The sequence below is a fragment of the Neoarius graeffei genome, chromosome 6 (genome assembly GCF_027579695.1).
Source record: "Neoarius graeffei isolate fNeoGra1 chromosome 6, fNeoGra1.pri, whole genome shotgun sequence".
NCBI classification, from domain to species: domain Eukaryota; kingdom Metazoa; phylum Chordata; class Actinopteri; order Siluriformes; family Ariidae; genus Neoarius; species Neoarius graeffei.
Window position 1 is genome coordinate 45268685 of NC_083574.1, and position 13862 is coordinate 45282546.

At 41.5% G+C, this 13862-nt stretch overlaps 1 protein-coding gene across 1 annotated transcript in view; it reads right to left on the bottom strand.

Moving 5' to 3' along the window:
- zgc:173742 (DNA topoisomerase I, mitochondrial) overlaps positions 1-13862 on the bottom strand; it is a 233252-nt gene that overhangs the window by 108772 nt on the left and 110618 nt on the right. The window contains exons 9-10 of the mRNA XM_060924351.1: positions 12479-12601; positions 2158-2345 (exon numbers count right to left, since the gene is read on the bottom strand). Of these exons, the coding sequence (XP_060780334.1) occupies positions 2158-2345; positions 12479-12601 (311 nt within the window). The remainder of the gene's footprint in view (positions 1-2157; positions 2346-12478; positions 12602-13862) is intronic.

Here is a 13862-nt window from a genome sequence, read left to right on the forward strand (position 1 = left end):
CAAAAGTTTTAAAATAACCTACTAAAAAGCGATTACTAAAAATAAATCTAGCCAACAGAACAGAGCTGACGGAAATGACGAGTGATCATCTCCCCACAGATGTTCGCATGAACAGAGATAATGACGACGACGATGATGAGGCTCATGTTTAAATGCCACGAGTGACACAAGAGACAGACTGATGGGGATGCTGCTGATAATCTAAGTGAGAACTCGTTTTCTATTGCGTTCTTTAAATTCTTTAAAATATATATTTTTCCATAAGGAGATTAGGTCATTTATATATATATATATATATATATATATATATATATATATATATATATATATATATATATAAATAAAACACAGCAGTAGGTGGGGCCTCAGGTTTGAAAAGGCTGCAATTTTACTTGTACCCTGTCCACACTAGGGATTTTGTACCGATACGAAACTACTTTCGTACCGCAACACCTGTCCACACTAGCAACTATACCGGTACTGTAGCGGTATAACTGTATCGGTACGAAACCCACAAATGTATGGGTTTCGTACCGGTACAGTATCGGTACTGTAGCGCTTCGCTGTAGTGTGGACAGATGAAGCGGCTCTGTATCGATACAAATATAATGCGCATGCGCAAAGTCACACACCTCAATTGATGTCTTCGCTGAATAAAATAGTGAAGAACGGAGATTCGTTTGTTTCTTTCTCAACTGCCTCGCGCATTTTATACGATTCGACTGAATAAATGACCACCAGAAATACAGACTGTACACTGACAACAAAAAGCACACACACGTTGTTTCATCCGCCATATTCTCGGAAGGAAGTTACTCGGTAACAGGGGCGATTCTAGCATCTGATCTTTGGGGGTGCTTAGCCCCCAGAGCTGACAGAGGCACCTGGCTTGAACGACAGTGTTTCCATGTTTATTCCGCATTTAGACAGACTTAACTAGACAAGAAGACTAGACTAGCAATTCTGCAATGTTTTAACAGAAGCTGACCCAATAAACTATGATATCTACACATTTACAACCACTGACACAAATATTTACGTTATATTTTTAACAAGACCTACTACTGCATTTGTAATGTTGGAGCTATTCATTTTTGAACAGTGGTAATTATTATGAAAACAGTGTGTATTATTATGATTTTACATTAGTAAACGCTATGTTACAGTAAATAAAATTGACTAACACACGGTGGTCTAGCACCGTAGCACTTGTACAGCTCTGCACAAAAGTATCTCGATATGGATGATAAATGTCGTTTTTATCATTCTGTTCATAGACCAGGGAACATCAATATTGCATTATGCATATTATTGTGTTGTGTTTAACAATTGTAACTCCAGTCCGTACCTTCACATCTCGCTATGCCAGTAATACTCAGGTGCTACTTCGAGTTCCTCATCGGCGTGGAATCCAGTTAAAAAAAACACCATGTCGTAGCAAGCACTCGCGCGGACAGGCAACCCGATCAGAGGGGACGCAAGGAGGAGGAGAGGGATTTTACTGCTCATAGAACTATCACGTAACAGGTGAATTCAAGAACACACACGCCTGCGCACACATTCATTGCGCAGTGCGCAAGGGCACTTATTTCTGAAAATTACGTCCAAAAGCAGTGTTTTTGAGGGTGCTGAGCTAGGGGGTGCTCAGCTCGTTTTGGGGGGTGCTTGAGCACCCCCAAAAATAGGCTAAACACGCCCGTGCTCGGTAACCACGGAAACATTTCGCGCACGCACATTTTAACTACCGTGAAAGAAAACCGCAAACATTTCTCGCTAGTGTGGACAGATGCACTAAACTGTACCGGTATACTTTGTATCGATACAGTTATACCACTTTCGTACCGGTATAAGTGTGAACACAGCATTTGAGAAACGTGTAAAAGCTTAACATACTTCAGTTCAGGAAAATGTGAAGTTTTCCCAACTACTGTATATACACACACACACACACGAGGAAAAAGTTCATTTCAAGGATTTTTCCAGGCTGCCACACATACACTCAAACAAATTTGGAGAAGCATCCTTAAAAACATGCGAGAGTCAGCACATAGTACCGTCCTCAAGAAACCTGTGGCGGAATATGCAAAGCCAAGGCTTTCTCAGCACGAGATCTTCTATTACCCTACAGCAGAGCCCTCTGAGCCCGTGTGCCGTTACCGGCTGCAATTGATGATAACGTCCTCCGGCTGGATCCTCTTCTTCAGCATGCCCTGTTTAGGATGTTCTCCTCGGCCTCGGAACAGCGCCGGAGGCTCAATCTTAAAGTTGCCGATGCGCTCCCGATGGTGGTCCAATGCACAGTAGCCATATTCCTCCAGAATCTTCTGATTAGCCTCTTTGATAACCTGATGTGTAAAAAGAATAAAAGTCTTGACACTGAATTTTTTTTTTTGAAAGAAAGCATGACTTAGTTTAGCTCTGGTGTGTTTTTATGTGCATTTGAACATGTAAGGAGCGCTAGCACAATCTGCAATGTCAGGTGTTTACAGCACTACAGGATTGTCATGAGGTCCACATCCCCTCTGTACAGACACGGTGCCAGATACCACAGCACACCTTCAGAGGTCTTGACAGATCAGAGCGGTTTTGGAAGCACAAGGGAAGCCTACATGATATTAAGCAGGTGACTGATTGGTGTATTTTAAAGCGTAGACTGATTGCAACTCTGGTGTCCAAACAAAGCAATGCAACTGCATTCGATGCGTAATTATAATGAAGAGAATGCTAATATAGACCCCTTCGCAGTAAACGTCATTCATACGTAAGCGGAAATTGCGCGCGCAGCCTGGACCCAAAAAAGACTCAGAAATGCCTAGTTGTTGTGTTGTCGGGTGTCAGAATCGTAGCAGTGATGGGGTTAAAATGTACAGAATTCCAGCAGGATCTCACCCATTCCAAAAAATCGCCGACGTCTATGGCTACAAGCCATCAAACGTGTAGACTGGGATGAAAGCACCACCAAAAATGCGCGGGTTTGCAGTGCCCACTTCATCACAGGTAAGATCAGGCTATTTATTAAATCTTTCTTTTTTATTCTTTCTAGTCTTCGTTTATTGATGTAGCAAAATACTTGGGTAACGTTTGTCTGATTAGCTGGGTCATAGTTACACAATGTAATGAATATTGTTAGCATGTTAACTTAGCTTTGCATGCAATTTTGTTTGTAGGAGAGCTCTCGCTTGACTCAAGCAGTCCAGATTTTGTGCCGTCATTATTTGTGTATGCCGAAAATCACAATTTTAACCTCCTAGGGCCTAGCGGTCACATACGTGGACAGCACTTTTTAGAAATTCAGAACAAGAATCCACATATGTGGACATACTTTTTCTCAAAAAGTACATCTTATCAAAGATGATGCTTAGTTTTTAATCTAATCAGGTTCTAATAAGCCCAAATAGCAAAAAGAAATAAAAAAATGCATGTAAAAAAAACAGCTTGGGTCTTAGGAGGTTAAAGCAAGGATGGAAAGGTAAAATTGTGTGCCCTCACTCTAAATGCCAACTTACGTTGACTGCTCTAACCTAGCTCCTGCCCCGTTCAGTTTCATTTCTGCTCTCTGCCTCTCGCTTTTTACGCAGCTCTGATTTCTCTTAGCTGCACTCTTTACACTATCATTCCTTTCATGCCATTACCTCCTGCAAATTGCTGTTTAGTGTTGGTATTTGCTGTTGGAGCTAAAGCCACATTGCCATCACATCACTGACATAATTTGATTAAAACAAAATGAATATGAATGTCCCATTGTTAATCAAGTTGTACATGCCCGCACATAACAATCATATGTGTCTAAAGACTTGTAGGCACGAAGTTTTTCGTGGGTGTACACTGAAGTCTTGTCAGTAAGGTACGAGTATATATCTGGCCATCGTATACCAGGGAACTTACTAACATCGTCCATCCACTCTTTAATTAAATGCGGATCCGGTAGGCGATGTCCACTTGTTAGAGTTAACTTATTTATGTAGCATTCTCGATCTTGTAACGACAATTGTTTGGCATAACCTGACAGCTCATAATGCCGGTCTATGGGCAGCGCCATCGTTTCTGGGTCCAGGCTGCGCGCGCATCCTGGCAACGGTCGGTTTGTTTACAAACATGCGAAGGGGTCTATACAGGATGTGAATTGCACACTCCCATGGTCAATTTTTTACGCTGCAATGCATCGTCTCAGCATGCATCAAGAGAACAACATGGCTATATGGTTATCTTCTCCCGGGGAATTCATACATTTATTTATTTCCTGTACTCTGTATTAATGCAGTCAACGAGCTGTCCGTACATTATGCCATTACACTAGCTACCGCTTTTTAGCCGAGTTAATTAAGTTACCAGGGAGCCAAAACATGGGGACTGGGCAGCACACACTGGAGCGCTGGCATGTCCAGTGGGATATGTAGCGAATAAAATTCTCATTCGTCTCCCCTTGTATACAGTATGTCTCACGGGTTGCCTTTTATGGAAAAGAGGCCAGAGATGATAAAATTTTATTCAACCTGCTTGGTTTAGTCTAATTTCCCCAAATGTACGTCATGCCTTATTGTAATGCTTTAAAATTAATATACATCACTAGTAACAATCAAAATGAATTAATAAAGTGTGTGTGTGGGGGGGGGGAACAATATTAATTATTTAATTATCAAGCACAAAACTAATCGATAAATCGCGGTGTCCGGACCCCGGTAAAAGGAAGCCTTGCGCCAGGGCTAATCTCACATGATGGTCATTTCGGTTCATCAGACTCCGTGCTTGTTTACTCGCTGAAATTGGAGACTCTTGTTGGAATCTTACAAAAATAATGATGGGAAAGCGCTGCGTGGTGTTTGGATGTTCAAATCCATATACAACACGACATTCAGTTCACGAATTTCCGAGAAATGACACTAAAGCAGGGCGGCACGGTGGTGTAGTGGTTAGCGCTGTCGCCTCACAGCAAGAAGGTCCGGGTTCGAGCCCCGGGGCCGGCGAGGGCCTTTCTGTGCGGAGTTTGCATGTTCTCCCCGTGGGTTTCCTCCGGGTGCTCCGGTTTCCCCCACAGTCCAAAGACATGCAGGTTAGGTTAACTGGTGACTCTAAATTGAGCGTAGGTGTGAATGTGAGTGTGAATGGTTGTCTGTGTCTATGCGTCAGCCCTGTGATGACCTGGCGACTTGTCCAGGGTGTACCCCGCCTTTCGCTCGTAGTCAGCTGGGATAGGCTCCAGCTTGCCTGTGACCCTGTAGAACAGGATAAAGCGGCTAGAGATGATGAGATGAGAATGAGATGACACTAAAGTGACAGTGTACGAGGTTTGCGCAAACGAAGTGGGCAGATTTCGTGTCGCCTATGAATAATAAATCTGATTCATCAAGTGTTCATCACCACCAGAATTACTGGAGTAAAAAGAAACCCATTGATTTAATAAATGGCATTTGATCTGACATTGACAGTTCGTCATTTCCCCTATTATTGCCCTCTTCATTTTCAGTGTTGGGTGTAACGCGTTACAAAAGTAACGAATTACCGTAATGCATTGCTTTTTGCAGTAACGCGGTAATGTAAGGCATTACAGAAAAAAATGTGGTAATATTTTACTCGGTACAAATGTCAGTAACGCGCGTTACAATGCATTTTTAACCTGGAATGAAGTGGTGGGGGGGTTTTTTTCCCTTCATACAAATTTGCCAAAATCACCACGAGATCAGCAGAGGTGAAACGTCCGCGCAAAATGTTTCGCTTCCTTTTCCTTTAGGCTGGTCAGACAGGAGAGAGAGATGAGTGAACCTGCAGCTGATCTAACGCCGGATAGCACATTCTCCAGATGGGCACACGCCCATTACTTTAAGTTTGTGAAAAATAAGGATGTGAAGAACATCGCAGTCAAATGCACTTTGTGTGCTAAACCTAAAGAACTGTCCACTTCCCGAAATAGCACCAGTAATTTAATTCAACATTTCCAGAGGTGCCATAGTAACATGAAGTTAGCAAGGAAGCAAGCAGAGGATGAGAGTGGCGATAAAATCACAAAGCAGCCAAAATTAACGTTCTGCCGCTCTGAGATGCTCCTTCAGCCTCAGGAGGTTAGGAGACTTGTGGCAGAGTACGGTATGTTGTTGAAGATATGCTGACAGTCTGTTTACATTTTTGTCCTGTATAACTGAGTTTTTTTTCTGGTCGGAAGTCAGACTAAAGTGATTGAGCTGCCTTTCCTTCGAGGGCTAATAGGCCTAAGCACTTCAGTATCATTAAAAGCACTTTGATTTTGTTATTTCTAATTCCGTTTTTCGAAATGTGACTGGGTAGCCTCATATAGCTAACAGTCATTGTCTAGCCGTGATTTAAAAGGCTTGTGGGGTTTTTTCAGGCCAGTTTTATTGTAGGCTACGATTTGCCATAATCTGTTCATTTTTGTTAAATTTCTGAAATGGAGTCATATCCCTTAGGGCTAATCTTTTTTTTTTTTTTATGAAGCATAAACTATGCTTAATGCTGTAAACTTGAAAACAATAAAGGCATAGAAATGCTAATTTTGTATCCTGTCATATCTTTAGACATTACATTACAATACAGTTCAATTAATGTTAATATGAATAGGCCTAAAGTTACAGTATTTCTATCACAATTTGCCAGACTTTCACCTTTTGTCTGTTCTTGCGATGATTGTTCCTTGTATTGTGCCATGAGCCGTCACTGTGGCTATTATATTCTAGTGTTTTTAACCATAAGCCGAGCTCAGTCAGATACCACAGCACCTTCCACTGGATGTGTGATGAGCTAATTGAGCGTCTTGAGCTACATTTAGATTGCCAAATCCATACTTCCAGTTATTTTGGTGAGAGTAATTTAAAAGTAATGCAATAGTAGTAGCCTGGCAAGCCAGACTAAATGTGAATATTTAGTCTGGCCTCGATCGTAGACATTTCCGACGGGTGTGGGAGGAACAACCCGCTGTCTTTCAAACCGTCTCTGTGCGTATAGGCCAACGCTCTGACCAATCAGCGCAACAGTGACTGTGACGTAGTCAGAGCGACAGAAAGCAGTGGGGGAGACCTTGAAATAAATAATTTTTCAAAATGCGTATTAATTAATAAACAGGTTCTAGATATTAAGAATAGTTAGTTTTTGTTTTTTTCTTTTTTATCAGACATCTAATTTTTGGGTTTGTTTACCTGACATGTTTCGACGTACAACTTCCGTCTTCCTCAGAGTGTCACCGGATGTTAATTGGTGACGCATCTTTTATCAGCTGCTGTTTCTGAAGGCGTGGCCTTCCTGTCTGGTTTGACAGGTCGGTCACGCCTTCTACTGTCTGTTCGTCCCCTGCAAGATGTCACTCCAGGTATGGGAGAGCATGTATGCTCCCTCATCCCGGTTGATGGTCCTCGGGCTTCGCTTACGGATCTCCATGGCCTCCCTGATCCAGCGCTGATGTTTGTTATCTTCTGTGCGGATGACTCTGGCATTCCCCCAGTCCATAATGTGATTTTCCCTTTTACAGTGATCTGTTATACCTGACTTATAATTTTCCTGTTGTGCCTTTTCTTTTATTGTTCGGGTTTGTCTTGTAGCTGTCTCCTTTTCGCACTCTTTCTTATGTTCATGTTTTCTTGTGTTGAAACTCCTTCCTGTCTCCCCAATGTAAGTTTTATTGCATAATTGACATGGAATCTCATATATGATGTTGCATCTGTTGTCCGGATGTATTCTGTCTTTGGGATGAACCAGGATCTGATGGAGTGTTGTGTGTGGTTTGACAGGTGTGTTAATGTTGTGTTTCCTCATTACTCTTTGAATGCGTTCAGTTATTCCCCTGATGTATGGTAATGTAACTACTCCCCTGTGTTCTTGTTTGTTAGTTAGTTTTTTCTCTTTCTCTGAAGGCCACGCCTTCAGAAACAGCAGCTGATAAAAGATGCGTCACCAATAACATCCGGTGACACTCTGAGGAAGACGGAAGTTGTACGTCGAAACATGTCAGGTAAACAAACCCAAAAATTAGATGTCTGATAAAAAAGAAAAAAAAAAACAACTAACTATATTTAATATAAGACATAATGAACGTAATCGAAAGATAGATATTAAGAAGTTTGGAGATAATGACCACAAGTTTGGAGTCTGTACCACATACTTAACATACACTCATTTTTTTTCCAAGTGTTTTTCAAGGGTTTGCTTAAACTGTTTTTGAGAGTTTTTATTTTTATTTAGTGGTGTTTGCTGAAATAATTTCCCTTAAATTTAAAATAACGGGAAAATAAGAAACAATCAAAAAGTAATGTTTCAAAGCTGTTTATTAATTCTTCGGACTGCACAAACCAGCCCCATCCTTTTGGCTACGAGCGGAGCCAGCTGGCAGATCAGACTTTTGCCATAGCCGGTCGGCAAAACAGCGAAAACGTCCTTCTTGAAAAGGAATGAGCGGAGAGCCTCTTCCTGCTCATGTTTCAACGAAAACTCCAAGTCTAATTCTTCTAAAACTGATTCCAAAGCGGAGTCAAACACGCGCTGTTCACTAGCGGTAGCCATCTTTCCTGTTACGTTTTCTCCAGCGTCGCGCAGCCTTGTCGTCACTCCTGCAAAAGCCCGCCCAAAGAATCCAAACAAAAACCTTGCGTTGTGATTGGCGGGCATGATTTGATGCCCGGGGTGTTTTTGTTTATATGGTGCGAGGCTAGACCCACTCGTAGGCAAAAATATTTTTGGCCGCTAGGCGGGTGGGTCTAGTTTACTAGGCTACAATAGTAGTGTAATGCTTTACATTTTAAATACAGTAATATTGTAATGTAACTAATTACTTTAAAATGACAGTAACAAGTAATAAATAACGCAAAACAGTTTTGAAGTAACTTGCCCAACACTGTTCATTTTTTTTTTCAGTAATTACACTGAATAAGTGTGCATTTTAAAGATTACATTTCTGCATTTATTGAGGTACATCTAAATATTTTCCCTATATTTTGCAGCAGCCAGCTTAGAATAAAAATCCACAAACTGATCTGCGTTTCCAATTCTCTCTGCCTGGTGGTGCGCTATCAGCAGTGCGTGGGACTGTCGTGAACTGAGTGAACTGGCAATTTCTCGTCTTGGGGGTTCCAAAAGATAACCACACTGCAAAAAACTGAAAACTGAATTTGAGGAGAAAACTGAACTGAATGCTAGTGAAATTATCTTGCTGCATGGACAGATATTTTCACTTGATAAGACCTCTTAGAATAAGTTGGTTGCAATCTAGAACGAAGTTTAATCATCTCAGAATTGGTGTCTTGTATTCTTCTAATAGGAAATGCTCGATCGTTTCAACTATTTAAGATATTATCACTTGCTAAGATATCGTTTTTTGCACTGCATTTACTCCAGAATATCCTTGATAATCATCTGCCCCTTCCTTCGACATATAAGAATCCCAATCACGATCAGAATCCTCTCCAAAACGTGATTCCATACTGAGACTGGTCTAACCACTGCTGCGCACGGGAACGAAATTGATACCTGGGTCAATCCCTGTGAAATCACCAGAGGCCTCGCCACTGACCAGCTCAGATTTGCTTCATACTTTCTGGAAATATTGTCAGTGTGCCCAGTAAATAGTATACAAAATTTTAGGCTTGTGTTATATATATCTTTATTAGTTTCTGAGATATAGAGGCTTTTAAAAAGGGGCGTGGCCCCAATTTCACTGTTAAAACGGACCTCACTTCCATAAGTCATTACTTTTAAATTATTCATGCCAGATACATGAAATTTTCAAGGATTGTTCAGTGCCAGACGCCTTTAAATACTAAAATAGAAAGCTCACAGTTCAATATTTGCCAAGTTATGTCTTGCTGAAAATCATTAAAAAATGTGCTTTGGAGCAACTTTGATGCCCCATATCTCCACATTAAAGCACACCAGATCTTTCAAATTTTCTTATTTATTACTCATGTTATAGTACTCTTTAGGCAACTAGGTACGTGTTCAAAAGAAATCAAACTTTCTGATTTATTAGGCTTTAAAATAAATAAATTAGTGCTGTCAAGCGATTAAAATATTTAATCGCGATTAATGTCGCGACTGTCATAGTTAACTCGCGATTAATTGCAATTTAATCGCACATTTTTGTCACATAAAAAAACATCGTAATTCTCTTATCAGCATAAAAAAGTGAATGGGCTTGCTTTGTACCAATGTTTTTTTTTTTATTGCAAAACATAACACGTCTTGACACAGCCACTACAAAGTGAAACCTAAGCCGAGCACCGGCGCGGGGCTAGCAAGAGAACCATGAGTGAAGTGATCTACTGCTTGAGTGTCTACAACTCTAATCAGAGAGACAGGTTACACAGTGACGGTAGGCTTGACATGCTTGATTATAATATAAAGTACACTATTATATTAACTTTAAGTTGTTCGTTGATAAATATTGCATTGAATCTGATCTTTACTGTTTCAGCTCACTTAACACATTTTGTACTTTTACACTTTCTGCCTGTTGATGCGTCGCGCTGTCCAATCAGAGGCGGCCAAATTTGCATATTACAGGAAGGATTTCTGGGATAGCATTGAGTTTACAGTTCAGAGGGATCTGGCTTCTTTCGACGCTGTCTTCTTAAAACTGAATAAATATTTAAAAAGAGCCAAATGAGCCAGTCTTTTGAACAGCTCTTTTCAAAGAACGGATCACAAAGATGCGGATCCCATCAAAGAGCCATAAATCCCATCTCTACTAGCGCGCCCTGCCCGCGCTGGTTCTTTGGGGGAGGAGGGCAGAGGACTCTGGCTGTGCGGGGCGTGGCTAGCTGCTATCGGTTTTCTAAGCAAAGTCTCTGTTCCAAGTTCCTGGCAGTTTCAAAAGCTTATGAAAAACCTACATCATGTCACAGAGCGTTAATCTCGCGATAAAAAAATTATCGCTGTTAAAATTGAGTCAAGTTAACGCGTTAATAACGCGACATTTTTGACAGCACTAAAATAAATAAATAAATAAGGGCCCGTTTACACGAGGACGCTGTCGGGTAAAAACGACTAAATATTTTATCGGAAGTGCCTTTCGTCTACACGGGGATGGCGTTTCCGAGGCTGAAAAACGGAAAAAATTGAAAACGCCTTCCAGAGTGGATAAGTTAAAAACAGCCCCCGTTGCATATCCGTCTAAACTACCCAATACGCCAAACTCTGCTCGGATCTGCTCACGTCGGGTACGCGTTTACGTCATACATATGTCATATACTGTACATGCCAGCCCGGGAAGTAAGAAAGTAAGTAAAAAAGTAAGAGCATGTCTGATTACATCGATCCAACGGACCTTCAAGCTGCTCTGGCAGCTTTAATAAACGTCCAGGAGTCCTTCGAACATCTATACCGAATCTGCACATATACCGTCAATGAACAGAGGCGGGTATAGTATGCTCTTACTTTTTTACTTACTTTCTTACTTACCATAGCCAGAGTAGTCAAAGTTTTCGCGGCGCAGACGTGCAGATCAGACAAGACGGAAGCCGTTGCGCATGCGTGCAGACATAGCGGAGGTCTTTCACAGCACCACCTAGCCGCCTGGCATGCACATCCAATTGAATTCCACACATTTACCGTATTTTCTGGACTATAAGCCGCTACTTTTTTCCTAGGTTTTGAACCATGCGGCTTATACAAAGGTGCGGCTATTCTGTGGATTTTTCTTCCACCGCTAGGGGCGCTCTAACCGGAAGTAGAATCAAAAATAAGATAGACGAAAAATCAATGCAAAGAAGAATTAGCAGATCTTTAGCAGATAGAACACGCACGACAAATTACTAACTGGTAATTATTTTCAAATCCAGCGAAGATGATTAAAGTGACTTGTGGTTTCAAACACAGGAGAAATGAAGGTAAATAAATACCGGTTATTTTCTCTTGGTTCTGTTCCGTTTTAATCAGCAAAGTTGCTGCCGTGTTAAAAGGCACTGTTCGGAAAGAATCTGTTCAGGTACATACATGTACATTTACAGTACAAAATCGTTCTCTACATGCAGTAAATATCTAATTTTTCAACATAGATATCTGCGGCTTATAGCCCGGTGCGGCTTGTATATCTTTTTTTTAATTTTTTTTTTTTTAAATAGAGCGGATGCGGCTTATATACAGGTGCACTCTATAGTCCAGAAAATACGGTATGCGTCACCGTATAGACGCAGATTTCCTCCTTGAAAACGGTCGTGTAGACGCGGAAAAAAGTGAGAACGAAAACGGACTTTTGCGTTTTTGTTTCAGACCGTCCCCGTGTAAAGTGGGCCTAAATTTGCGCCTATAATTCACATGCATATTACAAATGTATAACAAGGTCTAGCATTAAAACAATTATACCACTGGAAAGAGCTTGTTTTGATTAGCAAATGCACAAAATATGAAGCTGGGACCCTAAACCAAGCTATAAATATTATATAAACATAAACTAGCAATGTTTGACAACGTTAAGAATAAACAACTGATATTTGTCTGTCGCCTGATTATTTGGTCAGACGTTTCTGGACATTGGCGTACACACCAGTTTGTCTTCTTTGCTCATGTTCTTCCTTGCCTCCACTTTCTCCTTGTGCATGGCATGCAGCTCTCCAAAGTCACACTTACGGAGGTCAGTGATCAGCGTCCGTTCCTGCGGAGTCATCTCCTGCACACACACACATTTCATTCAATAACGCCGACAAGGAGTTCCAGCCTCTGATGTGACATTTAACAGAAACACAGGTATCCTAGAAAAGTGAACGGTGTCACAGGTATAACAGTGTCGGTATAAAAATCACAGAGCCACTAAGGATTTAAAAATACGCTCGTCGCTTCAGCGTAATACAGCACGTTAATGATGGCCTTAATGGAACGCAAACCTCATGCTAATCCGAACCACCTGGGAAAATCGGAGCACTGGCCCGCCTCCGTCGCTAATGATCGCTCAATCTCTAGAGTATAGGAGGGCAGTGAAAAAGAAGGGCAGAAATGTTTGAGCTGTGGTGAAGGTCACATCTCCGGGGACAATTTAATGTCATGCGGGTTGTATTATAAATCCCAGTGTTTCTTTTTCACATTGTTAAATGTCTCCCTAACAGTGAATCACTGTAATCTCCCTGCGTGGGGCTGGCACCAGGGGACCGCATACATGCAATTTCCTTTTTATTCTCTCAAAAGAGTGACCCCATTCCTCTCTACCGCCACCTCATTCTGTCCATTTTGCTTTTGTACACACTTGGTCACACACACAAACACGCATGCAGGCCCCAATGGCACCCCTGGGGCAGCTTGTACATAAGCCGCAGAGAGATGGAGGTGCAGAGGACGAAGAGTGAAATGGACTGCAAAGTGTTTGGCCTTTCTGACACATGTAGCAGCTCAAAGAGCCATTACGATGAATAAATCAGCTTTGACATCATCGCAGCATGACCTCGGTGACAATCTATTGAGCAATTTGTATAAATCATTCAATTTAAAAAAAAGCGTATAAAATGTATAGAGCGGAGGTCATCAATGCATGGAAGAAAAAAGTTAAATGCATGCAAAAAAAATAAACCAGAAAAAAAAAAACCTGGTGACTATTTAACTAAATAAAAACAAAAGGTCAGCCTCTGTAGCAGATCTGTTGCACTTTATCCAGATCACATATATTTAATGAAGTCTTTATTTAAATCACGTGCACAGTGAAATTCCTCCTCTGAATTTAACCCATCTGAAGCAGTGAACACGCGCGCGCGCACACAAGTGAGCAATGAGCGTGCACACACATACCCAGAGCAGTGAGCAGCGCCCATGGAGCAGTTGGGGTGCCTCGCTCAAGGGCACTTCAGCCCAAGGAAGGCCGCCCCATATTAACCTAACTGCATGTCTTTGGACTGTGGGGGAAACCGGAGCACCCAGAGGAAACCCACACAGACACGGGGAGA